Genomic DNA, 17,535 nt, shown 5'->3' with positions numbered 1-17,535 from the left:
AAGTGACAATAAATAAATTCAGCGTTTTCAAAACATCAAAATGTTTCCATTTCAAACTGAGCTAAAGTTACAGTTTAAATAAACGTTTCACTATTTCCATGTCTGACTCTTTGGTTTCCAAGGACCTGATTGTCCAGAAAAAAGGTGAAAGCCTCAGTATGCTTCAAGTAAAAGTGCTTGTTAGATTGTCAACCAGCTCTTGGGACCTGAATTCATGTGCGCCCTCTTCAGGTGACTGCTAGTACTGATGGCTGGGGTGTCTCTTTTTTTCCCCCCTCTTTTCTTTTCCAATCTTTTACATCACTCACGCTTCTCCACCTTCAAGGAGAGCCATAAACCTACTCGAGTCTGTGGCTTTGGGTTCCCTCCTTTGGCCATAGCATGTGCAAGTCAAGGTTGGTTTGAAGCATAGTGAGACCTTTAACAGTATCCACATGGTGTTTCTATCTATAACTCATGTCAGTGCAGTTTAAGAAAGTGCATACAAGAATTAACCAATGATTTACTACATAAATACGTATTTATAAACACTTTCTTCCTGATGGCTTTGTTTTTCTTTTTCCTTTGCATCATTTCACCTCTTGCTTTTCCAGTTTTCCGTCCAGAAACACTTTGTTTCTTGAAAATTTGCTTCACCATAGCCTCTCAGTTCTTCTCAATCACTGAAGGATTTTAATGTGTACATAGTGTCCTTGGACCAGTGATCAGAGGAGCTGAGGTGAACAAAAATACTGTATGAGTCTAAATAACGCTGTGCTCACGTCAGCTGGTGCTGTAGAATGAGCAGGGTGTGATTCAGGACTCTTTCTGAGCAGGTGGATTGAGTCAGTCAGACTGGGTTTTGTGCTGGTGCCACTGCAGCCTCCACCGACATGTCTGAGTCCATCTGCGGCTCTGGAGCCGGAGCAGGTGCTGTGCTGATGGGAACCTCCACAGTTTCATGTCTGCCATTGGTCAGGGTACTGGGCTGGGCTTGAGGTGCTTGCAGGCCTTTCTCAGGGCAGTTCTGCACAGTAATGATGCGGTTGAAGGCCTTGAGGCGGCGCCACAGCTGCAGGTAGACTTTACACTGGATGTACATGAAGATTAGACCGCCTGTGAAGCCGATGGCCACCACAATCAGCTTAGTCCAGAAGGGCCACTCTAACACGCCTGAGGAGGCACAAACACACACACACACACAATGACCTTTACTCAACCTGCGTGATGTGTGACAGATCATGATGTGTGGTGTGTGCAGAGCTGTGCTTACCCCCAGGTGTAGAGTACTTCAGAAGAGAAATTCTCCATAATTCCTCTGTAATCAAGAGTGAGTGTAATACCTCTCAATTAATATGGATTACTGTTTAGTTACTAATCTGTGTTTTGTTCGAACACTCTGAAGCTATTTCTTTCTGCTTCTACCTTTAGGTCCTACGAGAATAGTGTACTATAATCACACAACAGCACAACACAAAGTATCATCAACGAACAAAAGAAAGCACTGATGGGTCTTCTTTCCACTATGACATGTCTGAGGAGCTAATGTGTGCATCAGGCTGGAAGCAACTGAGCATTAAAAATGTTACAAAGTGTGAACAAAAAAATGCTGAGAGGATTTCCGTTGACAGGGATTTAATGCTTGTGAGTGAGCCTTCAGCACCAGACTCTAATGTACTGTAAGCTTTTAGCATTTCGAGCAGAGATGGCACTTGAAACCTTGTGTTGAATCCCTACATTATTTTGTTCTCTGGGTCTCATTTTTTCAACAAATACAGCAGCTTTTGCTCTGCAGAGAAACTGTTTTTCTTCTGTCTGATGTTAGAACTCCCAAGCTTTGACGGTCTTATCGCATTTTTTTTGTTCGTTTGTTTTTGTCACTTTGGTGCATCATTATTGAGGCAGAAATTTGTCAGATAATGTGCTCTGTAGCAATTAAAAAAGCCTTCAGTTTGGTAATATACCATTATTTAATTACACATATTTATGGGATCACATTTTAAAGAGAATCATAACAAGTAACAGACACAAAATTAAATAGTGTGACTTAGAAAGCCAAGAGGATTTTTTTCAGGCCAATCTGTTCTTGGGACTCCCTTGACCTGCTCACTGAGAAATAACCGTGGAGGGATACATGTTTGTGAAGTAATGCCACAAATAGCAACAGCACAAAGGCGGACTCTGTTCTGTCTGATTTATGTGAGATACAGGCTGACGTATAAGCTAGAGACTGAATACATATGGCTAAAATCTAGTATCACTCAGATTTTTTTCATATTTGGGGGTTTTGTGCTTTTATTGTGAAATAGGACAGTGGATAACGTAGGAAACTGTGAAGAGAAAGATGGCTGGCATGCAGCAAGGAGCCACAGGTTGGAACTGAACCTGCTATTCACTTCACTTCCAGAATCATAGTCTCTGTACCCGCAGAGCTAAGAGCCAAACCACTGTCTCACTGAGATCAGATTTCAAAAGATACTAGGTCATCAAATATATCTTAACTAATTACTGCAGATTAACATTTACAGGGTTTAAACCTTAAGCACTGATCAGGACTCCGAAGGTAAATGTCACATTTTTGCAATTTGTCAAGGACACTGTAAACACCTCAGACCACCAGTGTCTTCACTCTGCTCTCAACCTCTACTTTGCAGAGAAACACATGAAGATAAAAACACACTGAGCTTAGAAAATAGAGGATTTATCCTGTACACTACACACATAATGTGAACAGAGTTTAAAAAAATACAGTATACAGAAAAAATAAACATATGTGTCTCTACTCAATGACACTGAGTCATAATGGTCACATCACCAGAGGCAGACAGGTGCAAAGTTTGATGGTTTGGAGTTTTTGAGCATTAGAGATGCTGCAGTGTAAAGTTTTCATGTCCTGAGTTGGTGTAAAGTCTGCAAAGGACTACAAGCAGTAAAAAAAGTATTTGGGGTTTCTTTAATACTGTGATAGAGGAATATTTAGCAGAGCTGAGCAAATGTCTGTTAATCATCAGTTATGTTATTTTTTAAATTGACTTTGAACACAGGAGAGAGTTTTTAACACGATATTCAAACCTTTACCTTCTATTTGATTCACTTTTCTTTAATGCGGATTTTAAATTTTTGTATGGTATGATGGGTTGTAACTCAATAACTTAAGCACACAGCCTTTATTTGAATTCATCAGAAGATCTTTGTAGATACAATGTGTTCAGATAAAGTCTTGGAGAGTTAGTCTGGTTTTAATCACAGACAATATAATTAATGGACATAGTCTCCCTGACGTCACCTGTCTGTTTCTGAAATAGATGAAAAAAAAAAAAATCAGCCATCACAGCCACATTGGAAGTGACGGGGGCTTCGAGTACAGCTATAGGGTGCCCGTCAGTCATGTGAGCTGAGCTGTGCCTCTGATTGGGCAAGCTCATGATCTTACAGTCTCTAAAGTGCCAAGTTAGAAAAAAAATTCAGCCCGCCCTTACAGTGTGTGCTGATAGTGAAATTAGGGATTCAGACAGGAGATGCTTCTTGAACCAGGCTGTAATTAGGTTAATTTCTGCTTTGAAATGTTTTTTTTTTGGCTTAGTATGTATGTGACTTCTGGTACTTTTGGAGCCAGCCTCAAGTGAACACTCGAGAAACAGCAGGTTTGAGCACTTCTGCATTGTCTCTGCTGGGTTTTAATGTTAACTTCCATTTTGAAAAGAATTAACAGATGAAATTTTATCAAGTTAACATAATTGTTCACCAATCAATGGCTGATAAAGACCAGCAATACCTTGTATCACTGATAGGCCCTTATTTTATTTTTACAATAATGTAAAGAAGGTGATGATGAAGGTGGTTATGATTATGACAACAATAACTTAATCATGTTTGTTTATTGTCAGTCATTGTCAGCTATCAGTATTATTTGTATAATCAATTTAGTTTGGTCACAGTGTGCACTTTTATGGAGAAGCTTTGTAGTTTAAGGTGTTGTCATATTTTATATTTTACTGATTGTAGAGATTTATGAGAAACTATACCAGCTTTAAACATGTTTATCATGGTGCTCTCTGTTGGGTGTTGCTGTAATCATTAAGATTTTATATTATTGACATGATCTGTGCAGATCTTAATTACAGATTTGCATGAGTGGACCCCAGGAAGAGTAGCTGCTGCTTTGTTTATAACTAATGAGGATCCAAATAAATAAATAAATAAATAAAATGTCAAAGGTATTTAATTATTAATAAACTGTGCCCACCTCTGGTTCTATATCATGAATAAGAGAACGTCTCGTTCTTTTTTAAAAACTAACTCTACTTTAAGCATGCACATGCATCTTTAAAAAATTGAGGGTTTAAAATTATCAAATTCATCAACGTGTGTAAGGCTTTGATAAACTCAGGACGGCTTACACTAGTGTAACCAAAAGTGATTAGATGTTTGACTTTTTCCTCTGCATGTCTCTGGTGAGTGAGTTAAGAAGTGGGGAAACTACTCACCGTTCTTCCCGAGTCTGATCTCTTCTGCTGTTCTCTTGATGAGAATGTAGACCGACCATAACATACAGGCTAATGCTATCAGGTGAAACAACACTGAGCAGAAGATCTTCCTCCTCTCCCCCTTGGTCATGTGTAGCCTCTCCCACTGTGGGACAGAGAGGAGGCAGGGAGGAAAGGAGAAGCACCCTCAGTTTGTGGGAGAAAGATAACTGATGCTCAGCTTTGAGCGAAGTGTAGGAGTGTGTGCCTACCTTGCGTAAAGGTTTGAGCTTCGTCTCCATGATGAAGTCAAACTTGCAGAGTTCACAGCAGCGGGTGTCTGAGGACTTGATCCACTGATTGAGACAAGCCTGGTGGACAAAACTCAGGCTACCTGTGCAGCGGCAAGGCATTATCAGAGGGCACTCATCATCCCCCTCACAATGGCAGATCCTACACACACACACACACACACACACACACACAGTGAACAGGTTGTGAATGATAAGCAGCCTCTCTGCTTCACTTCTTTTATCCACCACCAGGAAAACAGCTGACCAACCTGCAAACCTCCATCTCAGAGTCATCAGAGCAGTATCGAGCCGTGCTCCCGTTCACACCGCAGTGTTTCTGAGGTGTTGGCACTGACATGTCTCCCCCTCCTGACCCCTTTTCCTGGTATTTCTTGGTGATGAGCTCCTCGCCATCCTCTGCCAAAGAAGAGCTGCCTCCTCTGTGAACCTTGTGGCTCCTCTCCTTTTCTCTGCTCTGTGAACGTTCTCTGGATGAAACATCCGTCTTCAGCGTGGCCCTGCCACTGTGACGCTTCTTCAGGCCTCCGCCGTCCCCCACCAGAGGCCGGTTTTCCTTCTCCTCGTCTGAGCCCACTGACTGCAGCTCCATTACATCTGATTTGTCATCTTTGTTCTTCTCCACTCCATCTCTCTCTCTTTCTCGGCTGCTCCCACTGCGGCGGCGCACTCTTCGAGCTTTCTCTTTGCTCCAGCTGCGGGCCTCACGCCATGAATCCTCCTCGGAGCTGGAGTCTGACTGGGGGGGTCTTGTGGAGCGATGGCGAGGTGGGAGCTCTCTCCGGTTCTTGGAAGGTCGTTCCCTCTTCTCCCCGTGTTCACTTCGCTCTGAGCTGACGTCGCTGCGGTCGGTCTGATCTTGTTTGGTGATAGTTTCCACACAGTCAATGGCGGCGCAGCTGCTCCTCTTACGACGGTGGCGCCGTTTCACCTGCTTCTTCTGGGCCTGACTGGACGAGCCCAGATTTGTGCTGGCAACAGTCATCACTGTCTCTTGGTTTTGTTGGTTTAATTCTTGCACTTCAGAAACATCCTCTACAAGGGTCTGCTGGCCAGAACTGAACACGCACCAACATACACAAACAAACACACACACACACACACACACACACACACACATGCAAACACAGAGATGGAGACATGTAAAGTAAATGAAAGGAGATGGAAAGTAAAGTAATGTGGTGACAGTAACTAAAGGGCTGAAACTCAATTAAAAGCACTGAAATGGAGAGTTCACCAAAGGAAGCCATGATTATGACACTGTCTTACAACCTAACCACCCAGAGGGTGTTTCTACGACTAACATAAATACAACTAAATAGCACTTTGGGTGGTCAACTGTAAAATATTCCTAGAAAACTGCTTCATTTCAAATCCCCAGAACTGACTGATATTCACATTTTTTAAAAATGATTATTAATTGTTGTCCTCACATTTCTCTTCTAGTTCTCGTTTACTGTTCATTTCTAATTTATAAAGCACTTTCTAACCCCATTTTTAAAAGTGCCATATAAGTTAAGTTTGAGTTTGTCCGTTTCTTGTAATTTTTTTGTCTCTTTTTCATCATCTTTGTATTTGGAGTGGATCATTACTTTGTTTGGCTCATTTGTTGGTCATGGACACCAAACCTTTGTGGCTTCAGCGATATTTTTACTACTTTTGCTCCTGTGTTTGTCTGGAGATCCTACATGTAACCATGGCTGCATTGTTTACATGCGAATTCAGCTGTTAGCAGCCTGTAGCATGTCAACGCTAACTGGTGTAAGGCCTGATGTCTTCCCACAAGGTGAGGAGAAGGAGGTTTGGATGACGTGCTGGTTCTCAGGTGTGAGCTAAAAAGTGACGACATCGACCTGTCCTTCCATCCATCGTTATTGGGGACGTAAGATCTATCTCCAATATGATGGACGAGCTAGCTGTGCTAACCCAGCAACAGAGGGAATATCAGAGGGCAGAGTAGAATCATGCTATTCACGGACATGGCTAACAGAGCTAACATCAGATACCAACACCATGTTGGAAGAACTTCACCTGCTGTGAGCAGACAGGATACAGGAGACAGAGACTGAACAGACTGCTGAAGAAGCTCAGTCCTGGACCCTTTGGAGGTGGAGGCTGGCTGAACTGGACAATGATGGACAAGCTGTCATCATCTATTTTCTTATGGACCTTTTTGCACTTTCTATTCACTTTCTTACTTTTGTTTTCTTGATTGCTGCTGTGACTTCAATTTCGTTGTACTTGTTACAATGACAATAAAGTTCTATTCTATTCTTTTATTATTATTGTTAGTATTATCATTACTATTAAGTTAGAATATACAAAATGTAGATGATATGAACTAACTTACATAAAAAGAAAAAAAAACTTAGTATCTTGACTCTGATAGTGAAAAAGATTGAGTTCCTCCTATAAACTATGAACCTACTCCCTTGTTGTCTTTAAGAACTGTTAGCATGGCGGATGTTTCATTCATGAATATCTAAGTTGGAAAAATTAACTCAAAATGATATATGTTGTTTTGATCACGGTGTGAAAGCAAATTTAAAGGAGTAGACACTAAGGATGGTATGTGACAAATGGAGGTCCACGCACTCCCACAGAACTTGTGTCAATACTGCTGGTAAACACAGAATCCTCTTTACCGTAAACTGCAGAGACTGAGCCTGACAGCTTGCAGATAAAGCCTGAAGGATCTCATTTCTCTCACTATTTGCTTTCTGAGGAGGCCAGGTGATTTCAGTTTCAATCTTAATTTTCCCTGTGCCCTCTGGGTGAGTCAGACCATTCTAAACAGCCTCCCACTCACTGCAGAGAGCGCTTTATACTGAGCATGTTTAATATCACACAGTGAACTCTAGATAGTTGGGCAAAACAGGTATGCAGGTTTTTCCAGGGACATGCTGGATGCCGTGGTGTTGGTGTTAGTCTGTCCTCTTGATCCCAGCTTCTGGAGAATGCTGAAATTTCCTATATGCAAGACACTGAACCCCGTAACAGAGTGTGTGGATGGGGGAATGTAAAAAGTTTTGAGTGATTGCAAAGATTAAAAAGGCTGTACCTAAGAACAAGTCAATAACTATTAACCCTTTGTTCTGGATGACTCTTAAAGGGGTAGCTGTGTTACCTGCATATGTCCTGAGGTGAAGGGGTGATGGATGTTCTGGAAGCTGTAGTTAATCCTGTTGTTGAGTTGCTGGCCTGAAACAACAAATAATCTCAAATAAGCTCCCATGAGGCAATACAGGGTCAGCTATCAGTCATGTTCAGTCATCTATCACAGTTCTGTCAAAACATTAGTCAGTCCAAGTAACAACATCCTTTGTACTGAACACTACAGCCTTAACATTTACGACTTATAGTCTTTTTAAAGTTTTAAATATTGTCCAAGTGAACAGTTATAGCTACAAAGTAACATAACTGATTTTGAATATTTCTGACATCATGAAATGATCAGCACTGACAGTCATTTAAGCTAAGTTTTGATCTCAACCAGCTGCTGAAAAAAAAATCTGAAACCTGACCCCCAAGACTTAGGCCTCCTAGACTTTAAACCAACTAGTTAATGTTTTCCCTAATTCATCTTTGATTTATAGGACGACTCTTATAGAGCTGAAACTACTCACGGCGTGAAACCTTGTTTAACACTTCAAGCTCTGCTACATTCCTTCACATCAGATTGTATCAGATTGTGCTTGGCTAAAAAATGCTTCCACACACTCGAAATCGCGACCTTGTTGTCAGCTCTCTCATATTCAACCATTACCTTGGAGATGTTGCTGGATCGACTCCCTGAGCGGCCTGGACCCTTCTTCCCCTGCAGAGAAGGAGAGACAGAAAATCATTACACACAATTATGTGGCGCTTAAATGGCACCAGAGTTGTCAGGAGGTTGAAAACAGCAATATTTCTTGGTCACACAACGCAAAACTTCAATGCTATTTTCTTTACAGCACTGTGTTAAAGCAAAATCTGATTTTTATAACTTATTTGACAACAAAACAGTCTTAGATTATCTCAAATCTTATTACCTTTGTGAATAGATTCATAGATTATTTTCAAAACATAGAAACAGAAAAACTAAAAACTCTTGGAGAGAACTTAGCTCAAAATGTGGAGGGTTTACAAGGTGGACATACAGACAGTTTTAACTCAGGAAAATAAACAAACCTAAAAAATATATATACATATATTTAAATTACAACACTTTTAAAACTGGTCTTGTGCTGAAAATGGTACAAAGTGGCAGCTGGCTCTGTTTGTTCGTTTTTTTTGATTGGTTAAAATCCAGTTTCCAGGAATCTTGTGTGGACACGTGTCCTTGTGATTTGATTATTACCTGAACTAAAGCCAGACAATCCTATTAGCCAGCCGTCCTGCTAAGTGAACAAGATGCTGCTCTGCAATGTGTCTCTATTTAAAGCGAACTAATAGCACTTCTCGAGAAGTTCCCACTTCACTGATAGTCTGACCTAAACTCTTCTTAGGTTCAAGCATCAGAAATCTGACACCTCATTCACTACATGTAGCATCTCGATAGGTGAAGACATTGTTTGTATTTAGGTTCATAACATCCGTTTGGATCACAAGAAAGTACATATATCTCTGGAGCAGCAAAATAAAAACCCTGACCCTGTCAAAATTCTTAATAAAATTGTCAATCTTTTATTTTTAATACTTGGCTAGAATGATATTAGACACATAAAGATAGCAAAGGAATAAACATTTGTGTGTACAAAGCAAAGCAAACTCTCATGAAGTAGACAAACCAACAGAGGGCAAATGTAGAGCTGCATCTTCACATGAATTAGGTTCTGTGTTGAGATGTGAAATTAAAGGAAGCCAGCTGCACTTATAACTGTGATTCAATGAGAGAGTGAGACGTGTAAGGCATTGCTACTCTGTTATTTTTGCAACTCACGTTAAGTCTCTCTGCAGGTGTCCAAACAGAGCACACTGACTAAAACGCACATTGAGAAAGCTATGGTTTAAAAAGCCCACACTAATCAAACAGCTGACTCTTCTTAAAAATAAAATAAAATAAAATAAATCGAGAACATAAGACTCGCATTATTTTTTACCATTAAATGCACACGTCTGCTTTCATTTGGCTTTAATCACACAGTCACACTGGCAGCCAGGTGCATCATGGGATTAAATCCGTCTTTGTCCCAGACAGAGGTAAAAACATCCAGGCTCAGATGTCGGTGCCCACTGGTTTCTGATTGACCTATCGAATAAGTCCCCATCACCAACACACCCACACACTCAAACACACCAAGGCCCAACATGCCAACATGCAGGGAAACTTGCCAGCTGCCTGTTGCTGGGATGAGTGGGCAGTGGAAAATAACCTGAAAAATAAGTAGCAGGGAAGAGGAAGAGAAATGCTTTGATGGCATATTCAATGGCTTTAAAAGCTAACCTGTAAATTTAGAATGACACTGACCCTGCTTACAATACAACCACTGGCTGACCACATTTTACGAACTACAGTTTGAGATGGGTGGGTACATTCTTGTATTTCTTTTTCTTGTTTTTTGCTTGGTCTGTACTCCTGATTACTTTTTTCTTTACTTCTTCGGTTAAATTTGTGATAAGAAATTAAAAGCATGTACAACCAGAAATCACTGGTATCCTGAGGATAGTTGTTTATGTATTTCCTATTTCTTCATATTAAAGCACAAGTAGGGTTTTGGCAATGTACTTTAAGGCCTACATTTGGGATAGAAAGAAAAGCCAAGAACTATTTTAATATTTAAACACTATAGTTAATGTAATACATTGCTAAAATAAGAAAAGGGTCTATTCTCATCTTTAATTATCGAGTACTTTTTCTAACATGCTTATGTACATGTCATTAACTGAAAATGAACTGCAGTGCCCATGTTTATCATAGTGGCATATTGAATTATCAAAAGCACTGGGGTAGCTGGCTTTAAACTCAATAAATATCTATGGCACAAATAAATAAAATGCAAAATGCTTTAACTGTACATTACATTTTATTGATCATCATTATATCTGTGGAAATATTCCACAGCTCTAAGTGCCCCATGCTGAAAAGTCTTTATTAATGCTTGCTAAAAATGTTGTATGTGGTATTTGAAGGCTCTTAGTTTTTAAAATTAAGAAAATTCAGCATAAAACTGTAGGTTCAGCCATCTGGAAGAATCCCAAATGACATTTTTAGAGATTTCACTTGATATTTGTAATACACTATGAAGAAAGCTTTCCCAAGTTTTCCCAAGGGATAGTATAATTAAAGCAGAGCTTAGATGTACCAACCCACACAAAGAAGCGATGTGGGTACACTCTGTGCAAATCAGTGAAATAAAGAAGCAAGTCAATGACAAGCAAAAGACCGCATCATCTAAGCTGATCAAGGGATTTGCTGATGGCCAGGTTTAAATCAGTAGTCCTTTGTGGAGTCAAAGCTAACACTCTGCTACCTCCTTGGGTGTCAACCCAAGCACTGGAGCTGACAGCACACGTTTGCAATGTTTGGATATTAAATGGAAAGTCATTTGCGCTCAACAAATCAAGCAGAGATCAATCCCGTGTAAAATTTTGAAAAGAAAAAAAAAAATCTACAGTAATGAAGACAATGTTTGTGCTTCCTTTAGTTGTTCAGAAAAGCTGAGAAGATTCCTTATTTTTTAATATGAACTACTTAAAAGACAGATACTTTTACAATGTGTTTGAATAATAATTAAATATTCTAAAATAATTATTCTAGGGATTTTCATATGTTCTTAAAAGTCTTAGATGTTATCAAAACACATAGTGACTGCAATAAAAGTGTTTTTATTTAACACAGAGATGTTAGAAAAAAAGTCATACGGTAGATACAGAAAGTGATTGTCCCATGGGCTTTTCACATTGTCATCATGAAACCACAGTAAACGTGGGCAGTATACAGAGTGCGAAGACTGAATCAAGAGCATCACTGACAGTGGAAAAAAAATCTGTTTGTGGTAATGGAGAAAGAGCGGAAAAATGTGGTTGACAAAGCAACTGTTGTACAGCACCCAGTTTGTACAGAAATAGCAAAACAGTCTGCTATCTGCTTTCATAAGTTCAGGATCACCCAGGTTAGTACGCAACACAACACAGTTTCTTGGCAGAGTAATACACTGTATTGAGAATACCAATCAACAGAAACACAGACAGAGTTTATGTTTAACATCCACTAAATACTTATCACATATCAAGTTGTCATTCATGATACGGAACCTCATTACTTAATACTGCAGTGCCATGCTATTTCACAAACATTACATACACATCAGTGTAATGTTTGTGAATGCTTTGGAATATCTGATGAGTTTTTTCAGCAAGCATCTGACAACGGTGACACCAGAATCTCACGACACATTTGACCAGAGTAACAGATCAGATGATTCAATATTAATTGTTGCTTTTCAGCTTTGCAGCCTTCCATGGATGACAAAGTCAACAGCATGTCAAACAATAGGAGGTGCGTCTGTCAAAAACATCTGACAGGAATATGCACCTGTGTCATAATATGGCTGTCCTAAAAGGGCTAAATATGTTCAGTATCATAAATGTTTCTCCTTTTTAGAAATCAGAATGAAAAGCATGACAGATTGATCAGCTATACATTTGCTCAGTCGTTCTCCCTGTACAGATTTTCCTGTATTTTAATCTTTGAATCCTTAACGGAACAAGCACAGAACCTGAAATATAATTTCTAAAGTATCCTGAATTACAGGGACAACAGGTTTCAGCTCCAACAACGCACGCCCAACTCACAATAGCCAAGACAACAGAGTAAACCCTCCAGCAGAAACATCATGCTAGTAAAATAGAGTGATGTGTCAGAGATAATGTGATAGAGAAACCTACCTGAGCACCTGCTCCTCTGCTAGCTCTCGCTCTGATGCACAGCACAGACTGTGAGGAGTCTAGGGATACATGTGCATGTTTCTGAGGGGGGGATTAAACCATGTGGCATGGACTAAAGGCTATATTTTGTTTCTGTACTCTGGCTCGAGATTAAGAAAAACACGTACAGCTACATTCAGGACAGAAAACGCCTTCAGCTATTTATAGAGGATCAACCCCAGGGCTACTGCATCACTGTCTATTTTTAGCCACCATCTATTTTACAGAATTCCCTTTCAAAGGGCTTTAACCAAAGCAGGAGTCCAGGGCTAAAAAGTGAGCTTCATGTCAAACATAGAGGCTGTGGTCTTCTTGTGCCACGCAGCAATATAATCTGTAAACTCAATAACTTTTATCAAATTCACATTGTAAAGGTTCATCACTATTTGTCCAGAGAAAACGTGATACCATAGTTTGTAAAATAGATTTTGTGGTTGCGTTTTACTTCTGTACTGTATGGAGGGATGCTTTGTGACCAATTTTCAACGTTCCTGTTATTTAAACAGAAATTTAAAGTCCAACTGCACAACCAGTCTAAAGCTAAGACAACACCTAGAAAACAGTCAAAAATTTAGCACAATTTCTTTAACAGAGCTAAACCCCGGATATTAATAAATAGGTTTTTTTGAGGGTGAACAAAGTCAATAGAGTTTGTTTCACCAAGCTTTGGTCCTCTGCAGGTTAACATCCACATGCCTGGGCTGATTATTATTACTCCATTCAAGTGGCTGTATCCAATTTGTCCAAGCAGGGCCATTATATACAGGTGCATCTCATTTTTATCATCAATCTTTAAAAAAAAAAAAAAATCTGGTTTTATGAGATTCTGAATTCAGGGTTCCCAACTGTAAACCACAACCATCATAATTTATTGAAATTAATGCTTGAAATGGTTTACTCTGTGTGAAATATTGTGTGTACTCTGTGTACTGAATCTGTAAGTTCTCCCTGTTTAATTTAACGACAAAATCAAATGAACTTTTAATCAACATTCCAATTTGCTGAGCCGCATCTGTAACTGTGTCATGCCACAAAACACCATCTACCATCTGTGCTTGTTTACATCTGGATTGTAAGGTACTGTATCATAGAGTTACGGCAGCACTTACTTAGATCTAACAGCCCCAGCTAGTAACAGTTGACTATGCTGCTGCAAAAACAAAACACATTACTGGTATTTTAAACCCAAGTTAATAAAAATGTAAATAATTAGTTTAACCAGATGCTTAATCAGGAGCTGGCTTGTAATTGTAGACAACCTTGAATCAGTCCATTAACTAAAAACCCACAACTCTGATAGTAAAGGAGGTAAATGTGGGAATAACCATTATTTACACTCAAACTGCTTTAGCAGGAGGCTAACAAAGCCTTAAAAACTTCAGGCTATGTTTAAATTATATACCAGTGAGGCAGAGTTGAAATTTGTAGCTTAATGGTTCTTTAAAAGACCAAACTAGCTGGTTAGCCCTTATGATGACAATCTAGCTTTAGTTTAAGTTTCAAGAAAAAAAGTTGGAGCATCCTATGTTTTTGAAATGTATTCTTTGGGTCCACTGCTGTTTTCTGTAAATTAAAGAATTCAACTGTGATTTCAGATAAATTTAGGCTCTGATGACCAGAAGAATACAAAATTATTGGTAAATATTATTAAATGATATTAAGATATTATAAATTCTAATGGAAGCCTGGTTTAGTGGTCACTATACTATACACTATACTGGGGTAAGTAAATTTGACAAACTCACACATTGTGATGTAACAGGTCTAAATCCCTGCAATGTAAATTACAATACTTACTATGTATTTTTCTATGGCTCTGTATTGTTTTTACTTTTAAGATAAAGATAGTCTTTTCATAAATAAAACCAAGTATTTTGTTCTTGTCATAATGTTCACGTTGAACTCATATAACCTAACACTGAATAATTACTCAGAAGACAGTAAAAATGCACACAGAGCTGGTGGGGTTTTTGAAAAGGTATTACTTTACAAATGAAACCAGCAGCTTTTCATGTGTTATGTCTGTCTCACAGATTTATATCTTTGTGTCCTTTAAATACTTTGATTTAAAGATAAAAAACACTGTGTTATTGTCAGCAATTTCTAATATATAAGAACTTAGCCTGATGAGCATCCAGTCTGTGCTTAGCTTAAAACTCTTCTTATCAACCTTAAAAATGACTTGCTGAAATCAGCTATGATCTTTTTTGTTGTCTTATGAATATCATTATTAAAAGTTGTGATTCATACTTCCACTATGCATTTATGTTCATTATTGTACATGGTCCCTTTACGAATAAATAAAATAAAATGTTTTAAGAAATTAAATCTATCATGGCGCCTGCTCAGGTGATGTCAGATTCCCTGAATTAGGATTAGGTAAGGTGAAAAGGTTGTTCCAACTGAAAGGTTGTACAGAGGGCCTTTAGGATCTTAAAACAGACCTGTTGGACATCATGATCTCCAGATCTATTGCTCTAAAGCTCCTTGAGGAATTTTTAGATAGTTACGACACACACTGAAATGTATACTGCTGCCTTTTATAAACAAACAAGACCCAAAGTGCAACAGGTGACTGATAGCTACTTGCTGCTGGGGTCGGTTATATGAATGAAATGCTTACTATCAAAACTGCTTTGTTTACATTTTCCAAAGCAAAATTTCGAATGAGTGGTTTATTCAGGTGTTCTGTTGAAGCAAGAAAGTAGTTTTTTTAATGAAAGAAAAACTGTCACGTGTAGAGGACAAATGACTTGTCAGCAAAGACACAACAGGTACCTCTTTGTCCACAGGTGGCACCAAAATCAGCATCACCAAATTCAGTCTAACAACTCCGGGCAGAAGTTTCATCTTGGATAGATTTAAAAAAAACTTAAAATCATTCTGCACATGTTGATTGAAATCTGTTTAACTGATTGAATTTAATTGATAAATCTACTTCATGGTAAAAGGACTATACAAGCAGACTGGCATGAAGGTTACAGAAAATCGGTGCCAAAAAGTGAAGGCGGGAAATGTTTTTATAACAAACTGAATCCACAGGGAGTAACTGCTCCTGTTTTTCACAAGTAGTAGTAGTCACTAAAAAAGTATGAGACAACAAAAGTGTGTTTGTTTTGAGATTTAGAGATCATACATATTCAAGTTAACTTGTCTGTGTATCATCTGTAATCATTCGACTCCTTGCTGACTTTCTGCAACACAGAAACTAGCTTCAAGTGTTGCATTGATGCTCTCAGATGTCTTCATGCTGTAAATCCCTAACTCTGGCAACCTGGAATACTCCCTACTGTCCAAGAAAACGTCTTCATAGCTTTACGTGACGTAACGAGGTGATTCCAGGTGAGGAAAGGTTCAGTGATGTTTTTTGGTGAGGTATTTAATGGTTTGTGTGTCAGGCTCGAGAAAAGATGCAGTTGGAAAAGTATCACATCTCAAGTGAAGACTGTCAGCTGATCCTAGAGGCTGACAAGCACATGAACACACACAGACACTCAAAATCCACAGCAATTAAAATCAATGCTTAATGACCTCATCCCATGTCTTCTCCCCTCTCAATACATAAAAACAGTACTGTGGACTCGAACCACCTTATTCTGAGCAACTTCACACTAGTTATGAAGATGAACTCACACACAAAGAAAGAGATAAACCTACAGATTTGAACCTTCTCCTCAGGAGCCAGCGAGCAAAGTGAAAAGGTCGGAAACTCACCTCAGCCTTGTCTTTAGAGTGAGAGGAGCTCTTGCCATTGCCAGCAGGCTCCTTCGCTGGGACGACAGTTATCTGTTGTATTGGCATGTTGCTGTTTCCAGGCAACACTCCGGTGCTACTCCCACAGCATTTCCAACACGATGTGCCTTCCTGTCCACCGATCAGAATCTGAGCGTGTAATCCTCTGTCCCATCCACGAGTTGGTTTAACAATAGGGGACGGCACTCCTGGATCACCTTTTCCTCATCAGCCCAATCCGGATCATGAAGTGGAGCAGGGATGGAACGGGATCAGGTCACCGTAGCAACACAGAGACAGCTCTGGAGATGGTGGGGTGTGAGGTCGCCATGACGACTGGGAAACTACTCAACAGTGAGCTCTTTCTCCTCCCCCTCCATCTCCTCCCCTTCGTCCTCGACTGCCCTCCTGCTGCGAGAGGGAGAGAAAGAGATGAGATGGTGGGGCTAAGCAGTAAACAAGGAGGCAAGGAATATGTGGATGTATGTGTGTGTGTGTGTGTGTGTGTGTGTGTGTGTGTGTGTGTGTGTGTGTGTGTGTGTATTTCATTAAGGGGTGGAGCCATGATTTTGTCGTGCTTGCTGGTCTAATAAGCATACGGTCCTGAAGGATTAGGGCTTAGACTAACCTCAATCTCCTCCTCTGACCAGTGCTGCTGCTAATAAGATTACAAAACCTGTGCACATGGACAGCAGTGACACACACACACACACACACACACACAAACACACACACACACACACACACACACACACACACACACACACACACACACACACACACATACACACACACACACACAACCTAATTGTTCGGGGACTCCCAGATGAGAGAAAATGACTTGATAGATATCAAGACACCTAATTATTTCTGTCATGTTAGGAAATAAAGGCACCTTAGTGGTCCGACTGAGCAGAGAGTGAAATAGGTTAACACATCACACACACACCAACACACTCACACCTGAGTGTGTGATAACTCGTGAATGTGTGTGACTACAAAGTGATACAAAGTTATACAGGTTGCAATTATTTCAAAGTAAAAATGTTGTAATTGCAGGTTATATGAGGCTGACTAGTCACAGGGCTTGTGGTCTAAATTATTTTGAGGTATAGTTACAGTGGGGAGGAAGTTCGCGT

General features: G+C 39.6%; 1 protein-coding gene across 2 annotated transcripts; it reads right to left on the bottom strand.

Moving 5' to 3' along the window:
* Window positions 1–474: 474 nt before the first annotated feature.
* Window positions 475–16,883, bottom strand: marchf1 (membrane-associated ring finger (C3HC4) 1). Of its 2 annotated transcripts, XM_074690850.1 has the most exons (8): window positions 16,379–16,883; window positions 8,523–8,573; window positions 7,884–7,957; window positions 5,008–5,814; window positions 4,718–4,898; window positions 4,467–4,611; window positions 1,253–1,297; window positions 475–1,152 (listed from the first exon to the last, which is right to left on the bottom strand). In XM_074690850.1, exons 1-8 carry the CDS (start codon window positions 16,463–16,465, stop codon window positions 830–832), a joined length of 1,713 nt encoding a protein of 570 aa, XP_074546951.1. In that variant the 5' UTR covers window positions 16,466–16,883; the 3' UTR covers window positions 475–829. The 2 variants fall into 2 exon arrangements, with proteins under 2 accessions (XP_074546951.1, XP_074546959.1); XM_074690858.1 differs by lacking the exon at window positions 1,253–1,297 and having other exon boundaries at window positions 16,379–16,807.
* Between the last annotated feature and the right edge of the window lie 652 nt (window positions 16,884–17,535).

This window comes from Halichoeres trimaculatus, unplaced genomic scaffold (assembly GCF_033239565.1).
Source record: "Halichoeres trimaculatus isolate MK-OKI-2021-1 unplaced genomic scaffold, fHalTri1.1 fHalTri1_scaffold_2, whole genome shotgun sequence".
In the NCBI taxonomy this organism is placed as follows: Eukaryota; Metazoa; Chordata; class Actinopteri; order Labriformes; family Labridae; genus Halichoeres; species Halichoeres trimaculatus.
Note: the sequence above shows the minus strand (reverse complement) of the source record. Positions and strands in the feature narration are given on the sequence as shown.